Source organism: Dermochelys coriacea, chromosome 3, assembly GCF_009764565.3.
Source record: "Dermochelys coriacea isolate rDerCor1 chromosome 3, rDerCor1.pri.v4, whole genome shotgun sequence".
NCBI lineage: Eukaryota > Metazoa > Chordata > Testudines > Dermochelyidae > Dermochelys > Dermochelys coriacea.
Window position 1 is genome coordinate 5,111,388 of NC_050070.1, and position 23,630 is coordinate 5,135,017.

Below are 23,630 nucleotides of genomic sequence, written 5' to 3' on the forward strand. Positions count from 1 at the left end.
GCACCCCTGCTCTGCACAGCAGCTGCATGACCATTGTCGAGTCTGTTCTTGGCATCCTAGCAGAGGAGAGTTTGAAGCAGGGGTAGGAGGTAGCTCTGTGGACGACTAGGGGAGTGAGGGGCAGCAGGGGAGAAAGCAGGAAGGTGCTCATTGGAAAACGTAACAAGTTGGCGATGGAGGCAGGCCTTGGGGACCAATCGGACCCTTAGATGGACCGGGGGTGCCCAGGGCTATTCCTGTCCCTCTGCACAGAGGGGAATTCCCCTCCCATGGTTCTTTAGACCTGCCTTGAGTTTCCAGCCTTGGATTCCCACGGCAGAAGCGGGCGCAAGGGGCATGTTTGAAAGACACAGAAGTTGCCGTGTCAGTCAAAAGCCTGCTAGGAAAGCTCCCGGGGTCAGCGGAAAGAGCGCCCCCTCTTGCCCACACACACACACACACACACACCCCATACGTTTCACCGCTCCCCTGGAATTCTGTATCCAGCCCTTCAAGCTCCGACCCTGCCAGAAATCTGTTGGTTTTTTACAGCTCTAAAAATGAACCGCAGGTTTGTAAATTAACTCCCCCTGGCCTCACAGGCTCAGTGTTGGTTTCTAATCTGGAGCCTCCTTTGTGCGCAGATGGCCCGATAAAGATGAATCGATAATCCCTGCTATACAGAACGTGAGACGGCTTGTGGGCTCTGGTCCTTCCCTTAACCAAGGCCAGCTTTTCGGTTGACTCATGCACACCCTAGTGGTCGATGCACATTCCCTCCTGCCCTGCTGTGGTAGCTTCAGCTTTGCTACAAGCTCAAATGTCCTAAAACATCAGATCTAATGACCCATCCCGCCCACTCCCCGGCGCCCAGAACAAGCTTCTGCTATTTCTTTGCAAATTTCAATCTCATAACCCAACAGGCAGAAAGTGAACTGGACCCACACACACACACACAGAGGAACGTACGAATTCCCATGCTGGATCAGAACCAGACGTGTGTGCACAGCTCCTAGCACAAAGAACGGGAGCCCCATTCCTGGCTGGGTGCCACTGCAATACAGACACTAAATAATAATACCACTGATGGACATAACGGACTCCCAAGCCTGAGGGAATTAACTCACACGATGACAAATGGAATCTGTCCAGAGGGGGAGAGAGAGAGCATATGTCCACAGGAACAGATTGTATCTGTGTGCTTGTGTCAGTGTCCAGGAGGAGAGATTCTATCTGTGTGTCCCCCCACAGGGAGAGATTGTATCTTTGTCTGTGTGTCAGTGTGTGCCAGAGGAAGAGATTGCGTGTGTGTGCGCGCATGTGCATGCGCATTGTAGCCCCTTCCCCTTTATTTTAAGTTCCCGGACATTTGCTTCCATTCCCCGTGCTTCCCCCAAGCACTCTCGTACATAAGATGCTCCTGCTCCAGATGAGCTGTGCCCTGGAAGGGCTGGTGAATAAATCATGATGCTCTGGTGCTTTACAATCTGGGGAAGTGGCTCCATTAGCTCCCCACAGAAGAGGAGCCTGACTGAAGCCAGAGTTAGCGGATCTATTTGTAAAATGAACCCTCTGTCCCCAGACCCCGAGCACCCCCCACCGCCATCACTAACTAGATGATTCCGCCAGTGCCTCCTCCCCCTACTCCCTTCATGTCGTCAGGGTTTAGTGTAAGCGCTGGGGAGATCTTCATCAGTCTTGCCAGTGCTGGCTGAGATGCAGCATCCCTGAGCAAGGCGGCCACACTCAGGCAAGGCATGAAACCGCCTGGACTGGGAGCGAGATCACAACTAGGACCACTGGGTTCCTGCAGCACTCTTCAGTGAAGCTAGAGAGAGGGGAGCAGAAGAGAGGCAGATAAGGAGTAGAGGGACAGGGGGAGAATAGATCATTTTGCTCCAGAGCTTGTGCATCTTCTCACCGGGGGTGTTGATCAGCCCCTGCTGCGCCGTGGGGGAGCAGTGGGACTGCGGACTGAGCAGGAAGCTTTCATTTCTGATTGCATGAAGAAACTTTGGTTGGACAACACTGAACAGGGCTCCAGCAGGCCTCTTCCTTAGGCTTCCCAACCCTTCCTCCTCCACGCGCTTCGTCCAACAGGTAAGGGGTCTCTTTCTGATCTTGGCAGGTTCGCTAGAAGAGAAGAGCACGCCCAGGGAGATGAGATGCATGTGCTTAGCAGCCAAAGGGGAGCAGAGCAAAGCTTAGCCAACAAACTCAGTGATGAGGAGAGCAAAGGTACTGGAAGTTTTCTTGCTGGTGCGTGAAGTTCCTTTTAAAACCCTCCTTTAGCCTGCCTTTGAAATCCAGACATGAAATAGATTAATATATACAGTGAAGCAAATTATCTGCTTCACTTTACGGCCTATATAGTATTTTGTACCGTGATGGCCTTTGATCTCCTCTTTGGCAGGAAGGAAGCATACATGATCTTACCATTTTCATTCATCAGATTTACACCATAGCACTTGAAATACACGTATACGCACAGCCCTTCATGGTACATATTTCTGTTCACACACACACACACACACACACACACACACACACACACACACACACACACCAGCCACACCATGCCCATCCATGCACACATTACACATACCAGTCACACAACAACACATATTACACACACACACACACACACACACACACACACACACAATCTTAGTTTCATAGATTTTACCCTGCCTGGACCTATGTATTTCTCCCTCTGCTATTATTTATCTATTTATCTCTGCACAGTCTTCAGCTATTGCATGTATAAAATACCCAACTTTCTTTTGCATCACATTGTATAATTATGCCCACAGAGATGGAGTAAATGCAGGCAAAGTCCACTGTATGCATTGCTAATTGTTTCACTTACATTTAGATTTCTTCTCCAAACCCGGGGAGATTATATCGGTAATTTTCTTTTCGACACACACGAGTGAGCATTATTTCTTCTTTTGTCTTCAAACCCTTTTACCATCAATGGATTAATCAAGGCAGCGGCAAGCTGACCACTGTTCAAGAGATAACGATGAGTTAACAAGGTCTCTTTTTTTTCTTAAACAAGTCAGCGAAAAATTAAGCCCAATGAAGCATCTTATTTACTAAATAAACTCATCCTGCTTCTGATTTGTGCTGAGTAAAATCTGAGATCTTTGCTGAATCCATCTCTTTGGGGATTAAAGAAGTTGTGTGTTACTTAGGTCTTTGGACCGGCATCTAGTGAGTGCTCTGTTTGAAACTCAAGGTCAGATTTGGACAAGCTACAGTGACAAACAAGACTGGGGAGTCTTTTCATTTTAAAGCCAGTGAGAGAGGTGATGCATGCCAAAGCTGCAATATGTATTCCCTACCCTTTTCGTGCTCTGATCAACAGCTGCTTTTCCAATTAATATGATCTACAGACTGGAATCTAGCTGTGCTGCATACAAATTCTGCCTTCTGGTCTTTTTCCAAGCATCGCCAATATCATTTCCCTCCTAAAAGGAGATATCATCATAGGAACCTTTCACTTCCTTTTCCCAGGAGGAAAGAGGAGAAGATTAGAGAGAATCTTTCTCTTTCAGAACTGAATTATATTAGTGATTCCATTTTCCCCCCTCTCAAGGAGTGAGATCTCAGTATGTACAAGGAATCCAAGTGTCTCTCCGCTCCCTTTGGGTTCAGGACCCAAATCAAATGAGAGCCACCCAATGAATTTGTTTTCCAAGCTTCAGGAAAAAAGCTCATAGGTACCAGGCCAGATTCTGTACCCACTGCATCCCCTTTATGTTGCCCCATTGGTGCAAAGGGGATGGAAAGCTGCCCTGGCAAAGCAGCTGGGGATGCCCCAGGTGGTGTACAGCCAGTGTAACTCCAATAATCTTTGCTGATGAAATGGCCATATCAGAGGTGTGTACCCTAGAGTAGCCCCAAGGCTGCTCTAATTTGTGCTGGGGAGTAAAAGGGCCCTGCCTGTCACCCAGATCAGGGAAGGCTGGAACAAGCTAGAAAGCCAGCTACACCATCCCACCTCGGTCCTGATCCAGCTGAAGATCGGGCCAATCTGATCCAAATGCACCAGCCTTATGCACCAGTCAGTGTCATTATTCAGGCTAAACTCCCACAGGTTTCAGTGGACGTTCTGTCTGACAAAGTGCTTTGGGACGGGGCCACTGGCAGAATCCAGCCCCCCCCCTTGCTCTGTCTTACTTCCCTCTGCTTTTTCAAAACAGGGGTGTTAGCACTGATTATTTCTAGGAATCATACTTTGCATAATGACACGAGGCTCGATGGGGTCCCTGAAGTGCCAATACCTTCTCCCGGAAGTGACGCTGCTAGAAAAATGGCTCTTGGCTGCCTGCTGCAGCCGTCTGGTCCTTGGCACTGCATGGTGAAGAATCGGGAAGCTGCTGTCGTTGCCTTTGCTCGGATGAGCCCAGAGACTTTGCATCAAGGTCCAGGGTAAAGCAGTAAAAAGGCATAAGTGACATAGGCACCTTGGTACTGTTTTATAGTGTCTTGGGCACTCAGGCCCAGCCCCTCAAAGGTGCCTAGGTGCCCATTTCCCAGGGAAATCACTTCCCAGGGCAAGAGATGAGCATTGGGCATGAGCTGAGATGAGTAAGAAATCTCCACTGCATCTGGGCACAATCAGGGGGACCATCCTCCTAAGCACCTGGCATTGGAGATTGTCGGAGGCTGGGTTGGATGGACCATTGGTCTGGTCTGATGCAGAAACTCCCCTGCTCCAAAACATCTGAAATTATTGCATCATGTGCAAACTGAAGGTTACAATTTGCCTCTCACCCTCCTGCAAAGTGGGTATTTTGCTTCCTCTGATTTGCAGTATAGCTTGATAAATCAGGCAGGTGTGTGAGAGGCCATGGGGCCTGGAAAAGCTGGAAGGAACCTACAGATCTTCACTTGTTTTTGTGATCCTGCAACAACCCACCACTGTGGTGCCATCAACAGGAATTGACCCCACAGCCTCTAACATAAGAACATGAGCATAGCCATACTGGGTCAGACCGAAGATCCATCTAGCCCAGTATCTGGTCTTCTGACATTGGCCAAGGCCATGTGCTTCGCAGGGAATGAACAGAACAGGGCAATTATCAAATGATCCATCCCCTGTTGACCACTCCCAGCTTCTGGCAAACAGAGGCTCGGGACACTCAGAGCATGGTTTTACATCCCTGCTCATCCTGGCTAATAGCCATTGATGCACCTATCCTCCATGAATTTATCTAGTTCTTTTTTGAACCCTATTGTAGTCTTGGCCTTCACAACAACCCCTGGCAAAGAGTTCCAAAGCTTGACCGCGTTGTGTGAAGAAATACTGCCTTTTGTTTGTTTTAAACCTGCTGCCTGTTAATTTAATTTGGTGACCCTGAGTTCTTGTGTTATGAGAAGGAGTAAACAACACTTCCTTATTCACACTCTCCATACCAGTCAAGATTTTATAGACCTCTATCAAATCCCCCCTAAATAGTCTCTTTTCCAAGCTGAAAAATTCATCTTTTTAATCTCTCTTCATATAAAAGCTATTACATACCCCAAATCATTTTAAGAAAAGGAGTACTTGTGGCACCTTACAGACTAACAAATTTATTTGAGCATAAGCATGTAGCTCACGAAAGCTTATGCTCAAATAAATGTTAGTCTCTAAGGTGCCACAAGTACCCCTTTTCTTTTTGTGAATACAGACCAACACGGCTGCTACTCTGAAACAAATCATTTTAGTTGCCCTTTTCTGTATCTTTTCCAATTCCAATATTATGTTTGAGATGGAGTGACCAGCTCTGCACATAGTATTCAAGATGTGGGTGTACCATGGATTTATAGAGAGGCAATATCATAAAATCATAGAATATCAGGGTTGGAAGGGACCTCAGGAGGTCATCTAGTCCAACCCCCTGCTCAAAGCAGGACCTAATCCCCAACTAAATCATTCCAGCCAGGGCTATATCAAGCTTGACCTTAAAAACGTCTAAGGAAGGAGATTCCACCACCGCCCTAGGTAACGCATTCCAGTGTTTCATTATGAATATGATATTTTCTGTCTTATTACCTATCCCTCTCCCTATCCCTCTCCCCATATTCTGTTAACTTTTTGGACTGCCGCTGCACATTGAGTGGATGTTTTCAGAGAACTATCCACAATGACTCCAAGATCTTTCTTGAGTGGGAACAGCTAATTTAGACTCCATCATTTTATATGTAGAGTTGGGATTATGTGTTCTAATGTGCTTTGCATTTATCAGTATAGAAATTCACCCCAAAGGGCAATCCCCTACTATTTGAGCTAAAGGTTAGCTTCATTCGATGGATCAGTAGTAGGCTGTTTTCTTGTGCATGGACCTGCCTCATAATGGGAATCCTGATGGCTTTGCTAATTACCTGTGCTATACTGTAGCTGCTATAAAACCCTTTTAATCCTTTACTGCAATGCAATCTTTACACCCCTTATGTAGTGATATGGCTTGGGGAAGCCCAGCCAGTCTCAGGAGACCTCCAGCAGCAATTGGGCTCTTGGGAAGTTCATGCTCTCATCAGCAGTGCTAGAGCCCCTCTGCCACAAAGCCAGGCCAGATCCTTGGTATAAGAGCCCCAAAGGGCACTGGAAATGCTGCTACTCTTTATCCATAAGGGGTCCGCGCCACATCTGGGGTAAATCAATGTAGACTCATTGGGGACAGTGCTGCAGTTAGTGTAACTCCAGTGCCATTCCACTGACTTCAGTGATCAAACCAGCTAAAACCTGGCTGAAAATCAAGGTCTCCGGGGCCCATTATAGGTTAAGCCCTGCCTAGCCGAGCCCTACAGGTCCCTCCAAATGGGCGTCTAACAGCAGTGTCCTCTCGTTCTGGCTTTCTAGGAACAAGGTGGCCCGAGTGTAGCACAGCTGAAGGAATGCAGCTCATCCCACCACGTGGACTAGCCCCTGGGATCAGCGCGGATTGAAAATCAGATCCGGGCGCAGAGTGCAGAAGGACTGGAAGCCAGCTGACTAGCAGCCACGCTTTCAACACTCCAGACAGCCCCTTGGCTCTCCCTGCTGCTTGCCCGCCCCTGACTCGGCAGCTCCCCACCTCCTTACTAAAGGACATTTGTTAACACTCGGGGACCTCCCCATCCCCAGCAGGAGGTCTCGGCTAAGCCGCATCCGCTGCCACCCTCCACCCAGATTCACTCCCTGCTCTCTTTTGCCCCCAGTGAAGACTTTGCAAACGAAAGGGTCTGTACTGGGGATTGCTGCCTGTGGGAGGATCAGTGTAAGGGGACGGGGTTGAAAATGGTGGTGCTGGCCTCCCGGAACATGGATCGATTCGCCAGCGGATTCCCACCTCTTAGGAACATGGTCATGTGGTGCTTCATCCTGCTCCGATCAGGTAAGGGACTGCTGTGAATATTGAGATTTGACAAAGGCCAGTGGCTGGACCACAGGACTGGGAGCCAGGAACTCCTGTGGTCTAATCCCGGTGCTGCTCCTTGGGGCCTTGGCCAGGTTGTTTAACTTCTATGAGCTTATTTCCCCCATCTGTAAAATGCTTTGAAAATTAAAAGCTACTGTTTAAATGCCACATAATAACCTTTCCCATTTGATTATCAGCAGTGTTTGAACTCAAGACTTCTAGGAATAAAAGCAGGAGCGTCTTTCACTTGAGTTAAAGGGGTAACTCCTTCAGCTAACAGTTGTAGTAGGCTGTTACGTGTATCAGCCATTGTGGGGCCAGAGAGTCACACCATGCTAGTATGGTCCTGAAGGATCCCAAATCAGTTTTGCAAACTGTCAAACCATTTGATATCAAACTGGGAGGGCGTCCCTCTCCCTTCTGAACGGGTATTTCCAGGTTGCGCAGGTCCCTTCCTCCTAAGTGTCTTTCCCAGATCAGCCAGGCTGCCCAGGGACAGCTGCTGGCTTTCTCTTCTGGGACAGTTAACGGTGTAATTGCTACAGTTATAAGACACAGTAACTCCTCACTTAAAGTCGTTCTGGTTAACGTTGTTTCATTGCTGATCAGTTAGGGAACATGCTCATTTAAAGTTGCGCAATGCTCCCTTCTAACGTCGTTTGGCAGCCGCCTGCTTTGTGCACTGCTTGCAGGAGGAGCAGCCTGTTGGAGCAAGCTGGGCGGGGGGCTTGGAACCAGGGTGGACTGGCAGCCCCCCATCCACTCCCTGCTCCCCTAAGGTCTCTGTGTAGCAGCCACCCAGCAGACTACCAATTGCCGGCGGTTCAGCTGTCCCTCCCCCCACTACCATGTGCTGCTCCTGCCCTCTGCCTTGGAACTGCTCCCCAAGCCTCCTGCATGCTGGGGGGCTAATGTCAGGGTGTCCCCCTTCCCCTTGCTCCTGCACCCCACTAACCCCATCTCCAAAGAGCAGGGGGACACATGACAGGGCTCAGGATGGAGGGAGCTTCCTGGCAGCAGCTGTGGTCTCAGCTTGCTGATTAACTTAACAAGGCAGTGTACTTAAGAGTGCGGTCAGCATACTTAAAGGGGAAATGCACATCTCTCTCCCACAGGGTGTGTGTCTCTGTCTGCCATGCTAACTCCCCAACCTCCATTCAATGCTGTCTTGTAGAGTGTGATGCCACATGAACACCAATGTGTTAACCCTTGAGGGCTCAGCTGAGTGCTAGCTCATCATTTAGCAGTAAAGCATTCCTTGGGAAATATCCCACCCTCTGACTTCTCCACCTCAACCAAGCTTCACAACCATCCTTGCTGTGTGCACTATTAAATTGTTTAAAACTTATACTCCGTCTGTGTGTAAATATAGTCTTCTGTGTGGCAAAAAAAAAAAAAAAATTCCCTGGAACCTAACCCCCACTATTTACGTTAATTCTTATGGGGAAATTGGATTTGCTTAACATCGTTTCACTTAAAGTCACATTTTTCAGGAACATAACTATGACGCTAAGTGAGGAGTTACTGTACCACCCAGTAGTTCCTGTGCAAGCCTGCTTTATTCTGAGGGTAAAATCATTACCGAGAAAACATACTGGAAACAAGCAAGGACTCTCCCTGCATGCTAATAAGCCCACCGGAGATCCCCCACTCCCTGGGCCCCTGCCCCATCCTGTACATGGATTCTGGCAGGTCCTTCAACCCCTCCCCCCATCTTAGGCATAGCCGTGTGGTTCCCCATTCAGCCCAGCTCCACCTCAGGACAAGCCCCCAGTCCTCCAAACCGTCCGCTAAGGACAGGGGTCCTATCCCTTTGCTGGCCCCGGAAGTAGGCCCTCAGCCAGTTTTAAACCAGGCTGTTTAACCACAAATACTTTCTTTGGCTGCGGGGCCCTGGAGAATCCAGTCTATATGCAGCTCCTCTCAGGGGCTTCAAAAAGCTGGTACCCAAGGAAGTACATTGGCCTCGCGCCACCCTTGAGGCCACCATAACATACCCCCAATTGCATGTTTAACACAACGGACCCCAAAGGTTTTAACCTTCATTCAAGCAGGTTTCCCAGGAGTCAATGAAGTTTATCTTCCGTCCATCAAGTTTGTTGGAGATATTACAGGAGATTGTTGGGGTCACAGGGGCAACCCCTAGGGGCATGGTGCGGTTCTGCAGGCATGCCACCCTCAGCTGCCTTAGGGTTCTTGCAATAATTCACTCCCAGGCCAGAATACATAAAAAGCCCCTCATCCTTGTGGAGCCCTATTTATTAAGTGGTATCAGAATACATCCCCTTTGGTCCCTAAGTCCCCAACCTTGTTCCTCCTAAAGTGTCTGGAGTTTCACCACCCTCTTTCTTGGGGCCTATGTCAGTAACTTACCTCAGTTTCCCCTCCTTGGTCTGGAGTATCACAGCCTTCCTTCTGGGCCCATAGCTCACGCTGCTGCAGTCCTTGAGTCCTCCTCTGAGATGGCCCCTCCTAAGTCTGCCCTTTGCTTCCCAGCTGGCTGCTCGCTCTCGGGGGTGACTCTCTTTTATCCTCAGGCTTGGGACTGATTTAGCTGCATGACCTTCCTGCCAGGTGGCTGAGGAACTTTTCCCACCTGGGGAAGATTGCTGAGGGAAGCAGAGATGCAGCTGGTGCCATTATCTCTTTAGATTGATTTCAAGGGGAGTTAGGCAGCTATATACCTTTAAGGATCTGGGCCTCAGCGTCTTTCAGGATTAGGCCTGTGGTCAGTGAATTCCCCCCAACTTGCCAGGCCACTGGGGGCCTGCCTGATTCATGCTTATGGGCACAACGCGGCCAGCTGGCCAGACACGCGAAAGAGCCGGTGGCGTTTTCAGCCCAGGGAGAAGAGATTTCACCTCCTGCTTGTTTGCAGTTAAAAGCCCAGCCAGAGGCAGTGTGGCAAACCACCCAGCCCGTCTGTGAGTGGGGGAGAAGGAAGGGAGATTACAGCTGGGCTGACCTCAGAAAAGCCCCAGTCAGAGCATGTAAACAGACAGAAGCTATCAGTCCAGCAGGCTGTAAACCAACCTCACCCTGAGCATGAATCTAGCCAAAGCCTTGTCAACTATCTTGGCTGGAATCACACTGCCCCAGCAAGGATGAATGATATTGTCTGCGCAGGCCTTTCCATCATGCATGTGGGCCCGATCTGCCACTGATGTAAACTGTGGTAGCCCCCTGGGGTGACCAGACTCCCAATATTATCGGCACTGTCCTGGTATTAGGAGCTTTGTCTTATATAAGTAACCATACCCCGCCCCCAAAAAAGTCCTAATTTTTCACACTTGCTGTCTGGTCACCCTAGGTAGGTGTGACACTCTGTACCACAGAGTAGGAACCCCCATATTCATCACTGTCATATAATTATGATACATTTTGGACAATGTACGTCTTGTGAAAAGTCTTGATCTGTTGAAGATTCTTATCCAGTTAGATTGTATGTGCTATCTTTGTATGGGAAGTTATGAAGTTTTGCTATGTGTGTTTCTTAACTATTTTGTGAGGTTGGGAACACCCACAACCAGCCTTTCAGTTACAACAAAGGAGTAGCATCAATAGCCGGCACGGCCGGCTCTAGCACCAGCAAACCAAGCACATGCTTGGGGCGGCAGTTTTCAAGGGGCAGCACTCTGGACCCTTCCCCCCCACCCCCACCCCGCCGCTCAGGCTGTACTTTGGCTTTTTATTTATTTATTTATTTTTTCACTTGGGGAGATAAAAAACCTAGAGCCGGTCCTGATAGCAGGATGGGTGATTAATGGCTCATCAACGCCCAATCCACTATCTTGGAGATTTCTTGGAGAAGGCAGGTACACAATGGAAGCTGCGCCTTATCCCCTGTCACGGCAAAGATCTTTCCAGAAAGCTGAAAGAAAGTACAAAGGGAGAAAGTGACATCATCACTTGGCCTTCCCCCACCCCCAGCTCAACACCTGGAAGAACATCTGGAGGACAAAGACTTTGAACTGAGGGAGTTTGCTCCCAGGTTTGAAGGGGGTCCAGTCTGCGTACTGAGGAACTGTAACCTGCTTGTACCATTGGTCAGGGTGAGAAAAGCTGTTTGATTCACCCCTTGCTTAGACTAAACATTTAGGATTTAGAATGCGTGCTTCTATTTTTATTTCTTATGGTAACTCTCTCTGACCTGTATGCCTACCACTTCTAATCACTTAAAATCCACCTTTCTGTAGTTAATGAGGTTATTTTAATGTTTTATCCTTCCCAGTGTGTTTGTCTAAAGTGCTTGGGGCATTTGCTCAGGTTACAAAGGCTGGGACACGTCCTCTTTCCTATGAAGAAGTGTGAACTAAGTAATGAACTTGCAATAGCCAGGCTTCTGCCCAGTGCAAGACGGTACAGTCCTGCGGTGCAGGACTGGGGAGCTGGGAGAATTGGCTGGAGCCTCTCTCTTGATGGGTTATGAGCAGCTGGGAGATCATTCATGTAACTCAGTTGGGTGTGTCCATGTCTGTGGATGGCTGTATACGTGCAATGCTAGTCAGAGGCTTGTAGCTTGACAACAGCATCACAGTGGGAAGGAGAGCCCAGGCTGGTGGGTTTGGAGCGCTCAGAGGTCCCACAGCCCAGGGACCCGGTCACAGTAGGCCCCTGGGGTTTGGTGGAGCTGTGCTGCTCTGCCCCAGCCAATGATCCAGCCCCACGATTTCACACTGGCCCCTGGAACATCTTCAAGTCACACCCGTGTGCTGTAGCAACACAGCCATGCTGGGGCTGCAGCCAGCGCAGCTATGGGAGGCTCAGCCATAGTCCATGACCCTTTGCTCCTCCGCAGCACTCTGCAGGCCTTCTCACTGCAGCCTCTTCCTTTCCCATGGAGCAAGAGGCGCAAGAGCCCAGCAGGGGCTGGCGATGGCAGGTGGTGACAGCGCCCAGGATTCTGGAGCAGAGACCTGGTCCGGGAGCCCAGGACAGAGCGTGGGTACGGAAGCCCCCTGTGGCCATGCCTAGCAGGTCTGCTGGCAGGTCAGACTCCAAGGGGGCAGGGGAGCGGGAGGAGAAGTGGCACTTTAACCCCTGCCACAAGGACTCCTGCTCCATCAGCTGGAAGTCGATGGCGATTTGCAAACCCCTTCCTGCTGCGGGGGCCCGTTCCCCACTGCCCTGCACCCGGTCATTTCCACCGGTCCAGTGGGAAGTAACGGTCCGGGGTCCGAATGGTTAGAAACATCCCTCCCTGCCTGTGCTCAACGACCCTCACGATGACGAGACCCATTTCTAAGTCATGGCCTGTGTCTCTGCTTACCACAGGTTCATTCAGGGTCACGCCGCTGGGCCCGATCCCCAGCTGGTGTCATCTGGCATCGTGCCATTGACAGAAATGTAGGGACAGGCATTTACACCTGCTGAAAATCTGGCCCCAGTGACTTTGATATGGCTGAGGGTGAGCAACACCAGCAGGGGATCTGGCCCTATGTGCTTTGTGTACAGTTTCTGCCTTTTCCTGGCCTTGCGCATTGTAAACAGAGGATGTGACTCGCTGCTCCATGACTCCAGTTTAATGCTGGTGTGACACCATCACAATCAGTGCAGAGAACCCTGATGCAAAACTGGAGTAGAACAGCAGTAACTCAGGCTCTGCATTTGGGGGCTAAATCTGATCTGACAGCATCTTGTTAAAACCTGGAGCGCGGTGTTTTCTGGGTTAGCAACAGCAGAAACTGCATTTCATAGTCATTGCTAAAGTGGTCGCTGGCTAACGTATGCAGTGTCAGTGTAGCTGTGTCGTTCCCAGGATACTAGAAAGACAAGGCGGGGAAGGTAACATCTATTATTGGACCAAGTTCTGTTGGTGAGAGAGACGCTTTCAAAGAGCTGGTCCTGAAGATCCACATGTAAGCTCAAAAGCTTGTCTCTCTCACCAACAGAAGTTGGTCCTATAAAACAGTGGTTTGCAACCTGTGGTCCGCAGATCCCCAGGAGTCCAGGCTATGTCTATGGTGTCCACGAAAGACTTGGATTGAAAACTGACTGAACGGAGTTCAACTCTATATTCAAACAATAGATCCGCACTCCAATTAAAATTTTTTAGGGGTCTGCAAATGAAAAAAGGTGAGAATTACCGCAATAAAAGAGATTACCTCACCCACTTGCTAATGTGACAAGTAACATTCCTGATTCCTGGAACCAGCAAGCCCCTTAGCACCCGTTGGGCCAGATCCCCCTGCCCTAAAGTCACCTGAGCCAGCCACAGAAGGTTCCTAACAGAACTGCTAAAGGGGGCTCCCCTCCGACCTCTCCCACCCATGCAGCTGCTGCAGGGGGCGTGGCTGGGGAAAAATGGGAGGGGCTTGGAGATCTTCCGCTGCCAGGATCAGCTGGTGTGAATTCAGGCTGGTCTAATGCACCGGGGAACTGACCTGGCATAGAGCTGCCCCTCCTCGGTTGGGCCCAGCTGCAGGGAATCTGGCCCCATGCTGCGAGAGGGCGTCCGCTTTGCTTTCTCCGTTGGACCGTAGCGCCAAATCCCATCGATCTCCAGAGCGGGTCTGGGTGCCCATGTTCAGACCTATGCAGAGTACAAGAACGTAGCCGTAAACTCCACCCCTACGGTGGTTCCCCTGCCCTGCAGTGCGGATTCCACTGAGATCCTGCTTAAGCAAAGCCAGCACCGCTGCCGTCGTACGGGCCAGCTGGGATTTTCCAGCCCCAGGGTCTCCAGCCTGTTGCGATAACTGGGCCTACAAACTTTCCCTAATGGCGAGCGCAGCAAGTGTGAGTTCATCAGACGTCACAACAGCGAATACTGTGGAATAGCAAATGTTGATAGGAAAGGGGTCAAAAGCAAGACCAAGAGGCTGAATGAGTCGAAAGGGGTGTATCAGGAAGTAGGCCTCATTGGTGGACAAAACAATGAGGGGCTGGGCTACTGTACCCACCAGTCCTTTGGTGGATGCGTAAAGAGACTTTGGGGAGAAAAATTGGCTCCTGGAGCGAGCGTCACCATCATGGCTGCCACCCCCACCATCTCCTGTGACCCCAGACCTTCCTCATCCGAATCCTGACCAGGCTGGGCCAGAGAGAGGGACCAGGTTACATCATCACCTTCCTTGACTCAGGCTAAATCCCAAACACCACTTAGGCTGGGACACTGTCACCCCACATCCCCCCCACATATACTTACTACTTTTTGTTCCTTTCTCTTTTTTCCTTCTGTCTTGTGAAAGTCTGGCTTAGCCAGCCGAGCCTGTGTATTTTGCAACCCTGCTGTAAGCCAGTGATCAGAAAGAGGCAGCTAAAAGAAATGCCCTAACCAGCCTGATACTGGGACAAGTTTGCCAGATCTCAGAGCGGCAGATAAAACCATGTGCTTCTGCATTGGTCCAGCAGTGAGACCTCAAGTGAGAGTCCACAGGACAGTTGAGAGGTGTCAACGGGCCAGTGATGGGACAATGCATGGGGAGGGCTCTGAGTTACGACAGAGAATTCTTTCCCGGGTGTCTGGTGCTGGATCTTGCCCACGTGCTCAGGGTCTAACTGATTGCCATATTTGGGGTCGGGAAGGAATTTTCCCCAAGATTGGCAGAGACCCTGGGTTGTTTTTTTTTTTTTTTTTGCCTTCCTCTGCAGCATGGGGCACGGGTCACTTACAGGTTTGAACTAGTGCAGATGGTGGATTCTCTGTAACTTGAAGACTTTAAATCAGGATTTGAGGACTTCAGTGACTCAGCCAGAGGTTAGGGGTCTATTACTGGAGTGGGTGGGTGAGGTTCTGTGGCCTGCAATGGTGCAGGAGGTCAAACTAGGTGATCACAATGGTCCCTTCAGGCCTTAAAGTCTATAAACTGATGAGTCTATAAAGCTGCATTTTCTATCTTTGCTTCTCTTTTCTTTCCTCTCTTGTGTCTGTTTGTCTTGTTTTGCCTTCTAGGAAATCGAATTGGACTTTAACACCAGCAATAACAGCTGCACCAGCCAACCTCGACTAACTTCTCTGTTCCCCAAAAGGACCATTACTGCCATTTGTGACACCTGCTAAGAGACTGCTGGACTGGGGGGTGGGGAAGGGGTTCCTTCTAAAATCTCTCTCCAGCTAAAGGGAACAAGGGATGTGGTTAAAATGAAAGCCTCATTTAATACGTCATATTCTAAATGCTTTAACTGTGTTTTGATTCTTTTCTGTCTCATTAATACAAGGTTAAAAGGATGTTTAATGGTGTGTTTGCCATGGAGCTAAGCAGGCTGAGGTCTCTGCATACCAGACCCTGAACCTCGTTTAACACTGTTTAACGTTGGACAGTGATAGGCTCATCTTAACACCTTTGGCCCATACAGTCTATCTGTATTAATCCAGCATTAGAGGAAGTGCTGAAGTATCCAGGCCAAAAGCAAACTAGCTCATCCGTATGGCTTTTTCTGTCTCTCATTGGTTCAGTGTCTGTCCAGGACCGGACTCACTTGCACGCCGAGGAGCGCCTCTTCAAGTACCTGTTCACCAGCTACAACAGGTGGTCCCGGCCAGTCCGCAACATCTCTGATGTCGTCATCGTCAGATTTGGGCTGTCCATCGCTCAGCTGATCGACGTGGTATGTAAGCAAAGCCGGACTCTAATTCCGCTTCTAAAACCCTCCACAGAAGAGCAGGGCATTTATACTAGCACCTGGGATTACAGCAGGCAATTTAAGCCTAGCAAGGGCTGCATCAGCCCTCATACTTCAGGGCACATGTGCAACACCAGCTGGGGTCAGGAAGGAACTTCTTCTCCCCCCCCTCCAGATAGTATATTGCACATTTAAGAGCTGTAAAAGCTTTTATCCTCTTATCCTTGGGATTAAGGCACTGAACTGCAGTTCAGGAGTGACGGCTACATTTCCTTGCTCTGCCATAGACTCACTGTGGGACTTTGGGCAAGTCAGTTTACTGCTTTGTGCCTCATTTCCCCAGCTGTAGAATGGGAACTACGAGACTTCCTTTGTCTGCCTTGGCTACGTAGGCTGTAAACGCTTTGGGTGCATCTACACAGCAAGCGGCAGCCCACGGGTGCAAGTCTCGGAGCCAGGTTCAACAGATTCAGGCTTGCACTCCGGTTCTGAAAAGAGCTCAGTAGACATTCAGGGTCAGGCTGGAGCTCAGGCTCTGGGGCCTAGGATGGGGGTGGGCTTCAGGGCTCGAGCTCCGGCCTGAGCCACATGTCTACACAGCTATTTTTAGCACCATACTTTGAGCCCCACTCTGTCGCCCTGGGCTTTGATACTCACTTGCTGCAGGCTGCATAGACGTATCCTTAGAGGCAGAGACTGTCTGTCACACTCTGTCCAGGAGGAACCCAGCACAATGGGCCCCAGGCCTCTCGGTACTTCTCTAGACCCAATATTTAGTAATAATAAACTCTCTAGAATTGGCCACAGCTGGAGACATGAAACTGAACTAGAGGGACCGTTGATCTGTTCACTGCAACAATTCCTCTGGTCTGCTGGTCACGTACTTTCTCACTTTCTAGACATGAAGATAAATGAGCTCAATTGGGGATGTTTAGCACAGCCAGTCAGCGTTGGCTGACACAAGATAAAATAGGAGCCAGGCCATGAAGTACTTTAAATGTAACGGGAATTAATATAAAGGGACCACATGTTGCCTCTTGTCTATAAAAGGAGTGTTAAGAAAACACAGTGACAAAGACAAAATGCGTTGGGATGGGTTTTATGTAGTACCCCGTCTTCTAGACAAGATCTCAGTTCTCAACCACACCATGCCAACCTTGGTTTGAGATGATGAAGTGTTCACAGGATGGGAGCTGGTAGGTTGTTCGCCCCCCATGCCCTGGCCACATTGCAATGTGAGTCATTATCTTCCACTTAACTAAACTGCCCCTGCGGTTCCAGCTGGTGACGGTATTCATCTTTATTTCCTGTCTGAAATTGTTGTCCGGTGTTGCTTTGTGGCTGTTAAACAGCTGTTGCGCTCCATCCCAGAGGTGCAGCAGAAAGTGATTCAGCTTAATAGATGTTTAAGGCCAAAATGGCCACTGTGATCATCTTGTCCACCCTTCAGCAGAACACAGGCCAGAAGAAGTCCCTGAATTCACTGACCAATAGCTGTGATTGAACTAGAAAAACATCCACTCTTGATTTTAAAATGGCCAGGGATGGAGAATCCCCCCCAGCCCTTGCCAAATTGCTCCAGTGGTTCATTAAAAATTGTCCCTGAATTTATCTGGCTTCAACTTCCATATAATGGGCTTTCTGTTGCTGTGAAGTGACTCCAAAGAAACCTCAGTCAAAACCGAACAGCAGTAAGAGTGAAAACAAAGTATGTTTGATTTATAAAACCCTTCTAGCCGCGATAATCTCAGGGGTGGCTAGTGTCACGGGGAAAGAAATTATTGTTAGTGTAACTGGGCCAAAATTCTGCACACCAGGATGATCCCTCTGAAACCAGCAGTAACTGATGTGAAACTGACAGTGCAGGGGGATTCCCGCTAACGTCATTCCTTTGCCATCAAGTGCCATGGAATCTTTCCAAGAACCACAAGGGGTCAGGAGCTCAGATTTATATCAGCAACACAAGTCTCCTCAGCCTGGTGGGGAGCTAGTCGCTTCATTTGGAAGCTGTTCCCTTTTTTCGCTGAAGCATTTGAGTGCCTCTCAGTTAGCTCTAAGCACTTACATTAGGAAGTCTCTCGAATAGTCTTTCCCCTATCGATCTATAAATCTATCCATCCCACATTAATCACCACGATATTTAAGCACTGTTGCCCCTGGAAAAGGGGTAAACAATGAGATGGCAAAATTTGCAGACGATGCAAAATTACTCAAGATAGTTCAATCCAAAGCAGACTGCAAAGAGTTTCAAATTAATAGGCAGCAGGTTTAAAATAAACAAAAGGAGGAACTTTTTCACACCATGCACAGCCAACCTGTAGAACTCTTTGCCAGAGGATGTCGTGAAGGCCCAGACTATAACAGGCGTCAAAAAAGAACTAGATAAATTCATGGAGGATAGATCCATCAATGGCTATTAGCCAGGAGGTGCAGGGATGCAAAACCGTACTCTGAAGCGTCCCTAGCCTCTATTTGCCAGAAGCTGGGAATGGGCAACAGGGGATGGATCACTTGGTGATTACCTGTTCTGTTCATTCCCTCTGGGACACCTGGCATTGGCCACTGTCGGAAGACAGGATGCTGGGCTAGATAGACCTGTGGTCTGACCCGGTATGGCCCTTTTTATGTAATGCCCATACTTTGGTAACTACTAATGGCATGCCATTGCCATTTAGTGGCCACACACCTAAAGGAGATAAAATCTCCCTCTCTCCATAGCTGATATTCATTCCTACCAGTATCCGAGCTCTGGAGGAGGGTGGGAAAGGTAACAATTGGGTCTTGCGCTGAACTGACCCAGTGGAAGCAGCTGGTTTCAGGTCTGACATTGGTTTTCTCCATGATGATCAAACAAACTCTCCTCTCTCCCCTCCCCACCATACTTCTAACAGGATGAGAAGAACCAAATGATGACCACAAACGTCTGGCTGAAACAGGTGAGGGATCATTTCCCAGTGGGGTGCTGGGAGGATAGGTGGGTTTCCCAAGTCACGAGGAACCTCCTGGGGCTTAAGAGTTTGGTTCAGAGAAGTCCCGACCAGCCTGGCAGCTGTAGTCTAGCAGACCTTTTGGGGGTCAGAAACTTCATGAGAAGAACCTTGGATACTGGATTTCAGCCTCGTCCCCCTAATCTGTGTGAAACCTGAGAGATAGGATGCCCCAGAGGTTTGGCAGTGGTGCATGGTGACTTTACCCATGTGGACATGGCTGAAATCTAGCCCACGTGAGAAGTGGCTGGAAGCAGTTCCCATCCCACAGCTGCTCAGACTTTGTGAACTGGGTTGGTGGGTCTCAGCCCAGGTCCTCGGGGATGGGCACTGAATGGACCCCAGTGACAGGTCTCTGAAGCGGCTCTGCTAATGCCGGATTTAAAGCATGTTGATGGGACCATCCATCGGGAGCTGATGGCGGTACAGCCTGTGCTATACCTGCCCTATACAAAGAGACCTTCACTCAGCAGGATTGCAGCCTGGGACCTTTTACCAGCACTGAATTCCCACCAGCACCCAGACGCTGTGCGGATGGGCACTTTAGCAAAGTGCCTAATAATGATGAAGACGTGTTTGAAAAGAGAAAATCAGCTCAGGAGGAACCTCTTTAAGCTGAGCAGTGACCCAAGACCCCTTTAGCTCATGTAGGAGGGGCCCATGCTTTGGACACTAAACATCCGTGGGGCCCCATGATGAGCTTGTTACACGAGGACACTGTACAGCAATGGTCGCCCCTGCTCCCTCTGACGGCTGGATCCCCGGCCCTCACTGGGCAGCACGTCCATCTCAAACCGTTCTTGCTCTTTCCTCCCCCAGGAGTGGAGTGACTACAAGCTGCGCTGGAACCCGGCGGACTTTGATAACGTCACCTCCATCCGGGTGCCCTCTGAGATGATCTGGATCCCTGACATTGTGCTGTATAACAAGTAGGTGGTGCCACGGCGCAGATCCGGCAAGGCCAAGAGCTTAGGGATGGAGAGGAGGCCTAGGGGGTCCCATTGGGCATTACAGAGCTGGCAGCATCCAGTCCATGCCTGCCGCCTGCAGGCCAGGCCTTACGGAGATGCCGGTCCTGATCCCACTTGCAGTTGCACCGATTGAAATCAGGAGTAACTCCTCTGAAGTCAGTGGGTTTACAGTGGTGTAACTGGGAGCAGAATCAGGTGCATGGCAGCAGGGAGCCAGAGTGAACCACATGGTCTGTCTGTGTCCAGCAGCCTGAGCAACGAATCCCCTTCCTATGCATTACAGCCCAGTTTCCCATGCTATTTCCACCAGGCAGGGCCCTTCAGTCGACAGCATGTTCCTGCTTATGTCTTGCTGCCACCTTCTGGTGCATCTTGGTCACTAAAGGAAATAGAAAAGCAGTACTTGTGGCACCTTAGAGACTAACAAATTTATTAGAGCATAAGCTTTCGTGAGCTACAGCTCACTTCATCGGATGCATCCAATGAAGTGAGCTGTAGCTCACGAAAGCTTATGCTCTAATAAATTTGTTAGTTTCTAAGGTGCCACAAGTCCTCCTTTTCTTTTTGCGAATACAGACTAACACGGCTGCTACTCTGAAAACTAAAGGAAATGCTATTCTTGACCTGAGAAGGGCCTGTTTTTAAATTAACATCTGGCCTCATTAACAGATTCAGTCACAGAGCAACCGCGGCTGGGGAATTGGGTCGGAGCCGGGTTCCTGGGTTCCAGACCTGCACTGCGTCATTTCATGACCGGCTGCCTTGACAGACTGGGTCTTCATCGGACCCAGGCCCGGCCATGAGTTTGCAGAGTTTCGTGCCACACGCTCAGCATTCTCCCTTGCTGTGGAGACAGGAACCTTGCTGTGCTCGGCTGCAGAGACATCTCAAAACACCCCCAGGCTTGATCTCCTGCTCTGGGGCAGCCCCATTGACTTCTGCCTGATCTGTCCATCCAGCCATGCTCATCACCACAGTATCTGAGCACCTGCCATGGGGTTGTGTTGGGTCACTGAGCCCCTCTGTGTCTACCCATCTTCATCATACATCTCAGCTCCTCGCAAGGACCTGATCTCCCCCCCCCATTTCGTAGATGGGGACACTGCAACCCAGAAGAGTTAGTGGTGACATTCACTCCCATGCAAAGGGCCAGGCACCACTTTATCCCTCACGCCTGGGATGTAAGTGGTGCATTGGCACTGGCTATTTGCATGGGGTGGAGCGATTTGCACAGAGGGTCTGCAGCAGGGCCAGGAACTCAAACTGAGCTCTTTTGAACCCCAGAGCTGAGCTAATCACAAGCCCTTTCTCCTCTTTTACTGCTCCTGGTGGATTTGGCCTTGCCTCCCCCTTGCCCACCACTTTCTCCAAGTCTCTCACCACTCTGACCCCTGATCCTCTGTCCTGCAGCGCCGACGGGGAGTTCGCAGTGACGCACATGACCAAAGCCCACCTCTTCTCCAATGGCAAGGTGAAGTGGGTGCCGCCAGCCATCTACAAGAGCTCGTGCAGCATCGACGTGACCTTCTTCCCCTTTGACCAGCAGAACTGCAAGATGAAGTTTGGCTCGTGGACGTACGACAAGGCCAAGATCGACCTTGAGAGCATGGAACGTGACGTGGACCTGAAAGACTACTGGGAGAGCGGGGAGTGGGCCATCATCAACGCCGTGGGCACCTACAACACCAAGAAGTACGACTGCTGCACGGAGATCTACCCCGACATCACCTACTTTTTCATCATCCGGCGCTTGCCCCTCTTCTACACCATCAACCTCATCATCCCCTGCCTGCTCATCTCCTGCCTGACCGTGCTGGTCTTCTACCTGCCCTCCGACTGCGGGGAGAAGATCACCCTCTGCATCTCCGTGCTGCTCTCTCTCACCGTCTTCCTGCTGCTCATCACCGAGATCATCCCTTCCACCTCGTTGGTCATCCCCCTGATCGGCGAGTACCTCCTCTTCACCATGATCTTCGTCACCCTCTCCATCGTCATCACCGTCTTCGTCCTCAACGTCCACTACCGCTCGCCCAGCACCCACAAGATGCCCCGCTGGGTGCGCACCGCTTTCCTGGACTTCATCCCCCGCTGGCTTTTCATGAGGTGGCCACCAGTGCTAACGCCCCAGCAGGGGCTGATCGGGGAGTATGACCCGCCTGGTGCCAGGCTCAGCACCTCCAGGGGCTGGCTGGAAACGGACGTCGATGACACATGGGGGGACGAGGAGGAGGAGGAAGAGGAGAGGAGGCATCCCGGACGCGCGCCCCTCCAGACAGGCTCAGAGGAGGAGGAAGAGAGGAGGCACCTCAGACGCGCACCCCTCCAGACAGGCTCCCACAAACACAGCGTCCAGTACCACCCTGGCTGCGACCGCCACCTGGGCAGGGGGCCGGGGGCCCGGGCGCAGTGCCCGCCTGCCAAAGGGGACAGCTTGGGGTCAGATCCCAGCCTGCTGCTGTCCCCCAGGATCCTGAAGGCCTTGGCGGGGGTGCACTATATCGCAGACCACCTGAGAGCTGAGGACGCTGATTTCTCGGTGAGTCTGTGCCCTGCTGGCTTGGGAGGGCTGGGCCCAGGCATCTTGGGCCTTTCCCCTCCTCTAGCCATCGGTGGGAGTCTGGCCCATTCCAGGCGCCTCTATCTGATGGCTATTCAGGGGCCCGCGTGGGGCGAGTGGGCGGGAGTCAGTCTAGCTCCCCGTGGCGAGGCACTCCCTGCATTGCCACTGGGGGAGCAGTCACAGCAGAGAGGACCAGGTAGGGATGGGCATGGGGAACTGGCTTTCCTCCTCTCGCCCCAGCGGGGTCCAGGCCCCGGGACTGGGGGGAGGCCCGTCACTCGGGCAGGGTGAAGGGGGCTTGCTCCGCTTGCTGGCCCTGTCCCAATGCCCCCAGCTGTCCAGCCGGTGCTGCGTTTACCTACAGCCGTCGTCTGCAGCTGTTCCATGACCTCTTGGTCGGTTGTCTCCTTGCCAGGGATCGGGGGAGAGCTAGGAAGAGGTGGGGCTAAAAATGAATTAACTATTCAGAGGCCAGTGATTGCCTGACAGGAGAGGCCTGTCTAGTTAAGGAGCATGTGATTGGTCAAATGCAATGGGCCAAATTCATTCACTGGTGGGACTCCATTGAGGCCCAAATGCTGGAGGAGGCCCTAGGGCAGGACAAGCATCTGCACTCAGCTGCAAAGCAGAGCCACCAGACCATGGCTTGAACGGCATTTACTCTCCTCGGGTGTCGTGTCCCAAGAGACTCTGAATTAGCAGACACCCAGGCTGAGCTCTGCAGTGAGGGACACACACACCTAGCTTGGGTCTTCTCAGCACTGGATTAAAGCTACATGTGACCTGGATAGGCCAATTCTGCGGGGCCTCAGTCATTGCTCTTGCATTTGCAGCCGGCTGGGCAGAAGTACGGCTTGGTTTCCCTCTCAGAGTTGGCTTTATTTGCCCCTGAACAGTGGTCTTAGGAGGGGAGTATTGTCTAGTCTCGTTGCTCTGTTCTCACAGTTTCCTTCAGTGTATGCTGAAGCCCCATTGAGGTATTTCTCCTCTCCTAAGATGCAGGGGAGGTTGTTGGCCCCAGGAAACTAAGGCATAGGGAGAGAGATGAGGTGACTTGCCCAAGTCGCCTGTAGTAGGAACAGGAATTGAACAGCTTCCAAGGAGAGCTGGGATTTTTTTTTCACAAACCCGCCCCCTCCCCCGGTGCCAATTCATCAAAACTGAAACTTCATGCAAC

At 50.6% G+C, this 23,630-nt stretch overlaps 1 protein-coding gene and 1 long non-coding RNA gene across 2 annotated transcripts in view; one reads left to right on the top strand and one right to left on the bottom strand.

The window, feature by feature from the left end:
- On the bottom strand, nucleotides 1–9,895 carry LOC119854036. Its single transcript, XR_005292320.2, has 4 exons — nucleotides 9,744–9,895; nucleotides 2,849–2,987; nucleotides 1,901–2,112; nucleotides 1–1,807 (listed from the first exon to the last, which is right to left on the bottom strand). It is a non-coding gene; the product is annotated as an uncharacterized LOC119854036 (long non-coding RNA).
- CHRNA2 (cholinergic receptor nicotinic alpha 2 subunit) overlaps nucleotides 6,833–23,630 on the top strand; it is a 23,127-nt gene continuing 6,329 nt past the window's right edge. Inside the window, 7 exon segments of the mRNA XM_038395481.2 lie at nucleotides 6,833–7,346; nucleotides 15,769–15,920; nucleotides 18,827–18,871; nucleotides 19,742–19,851; nucleotides 21,304–22,240; nucleotides 22,279–22,323; nucleotides 22,325–22,429. Coding sequence (XP_038251409.1) covers nucleotides 7,250–7,346; nucleotides 15,769–15,920; nucleotides 18,827–18,871; nucleotides 19,742–19,851; nucleotides 21,304–22,240; nucleotides 22,279–22,323; nucleotides 22,325–22,429 — 1,491 coding nt within the window. The 5' untranslated portion in view covers nucleotides 6,833–7,249.